The sequence below is a fragment of the Penaeus monodon genome, chromosome 31, assembly GCF_015228065.2.
Source record: "Penaeus monodon isolate SGIC_2016 chromosome 31, NSTDA_Pmon_1, whole genome shotgun sequence".
NCBI lineage: Eukaryota > Metazoa > Arthropoda > Malacostraca > Decapoda > Penaeidae > Penaeus > Penaeus monodon.
The window spans coordinates 27,752,892-27,753,542 of NC_051416.1; the positions used below are offsets into that span (position 1 = coordinate 27,752,892).

Genomic DNA, 651 nt, shown 5'->3' on the forward strand with positions numbered 1-651 from the left:
GATGTTGTCGAGTATGGTAAAAGAGCACCAGACCAGACAGCAGAATCGGAAAGAAGAACAGGGTAAGACTTTATATGTTAATCCTAGATTTCTGTTGAATTGATTTTTACATTTAGCCATATTTTCTTTTGTTGTAACCTCAAAGATGTAGAGAAACAGACAAAATAATAAAAACAATGCTGCCTTTGTTCAGAATTTATTCCAGCATGATTATGAATCTGATATTTCTATTTTTAGAGCATTTTTTATACAATGGTTTTTTGTTTTTTATATACATATATACATAATGATTAAGGATTTTTGTTAATTTTCTTGTTTTTATGTGTATTATATATGCTTTTACAAAAATATAAACCTTTTTATCATTGGCAAATCCAGTATAGTTTCCTTGCTATGTTTTTTCTACATACAAGTCCTTTATTTGAATTTTTTTCTTTGACATCTAACATTCTACCTTTTAGTGGGATTTCTTGATTATGTAATGAAACATGAATGATATATAATTATATTCCACATCATTATATTTAAGAGTATCCATATATGCTTCTCACTCAACATTTTCTTGGGAGAGATTTGCGTCATTTTATGCAACTGGCTGTAAATGTTTGTCAGGTTGATTTGATACAGCCCATAAGACATGTAGACATTTTT

At 28.4% G+C, this 651-nt stretch overlaps 1 protein-coding gene across 1 annotated transcript in view; it reads left to right on the forward strand.

Moving 5' to 3' along the window:
- Position 1: 1 nt before the first annotated feature.
- Positions 2-651, forward strand: part of LOC119592859 (biogenesis of lysosome-related organelles complex 1 subunit 1-like) — a gene marked incomplete in the record, with an annotated part of 5,448 nt that continues 4,798 nt past the window's right edge. The window contains 1 exon segment of the mRNA XM_037941754.1: positions 2-62. Coding sequence (XP_037797682.1) covers positions 2-62 — 61 coding nt within the window.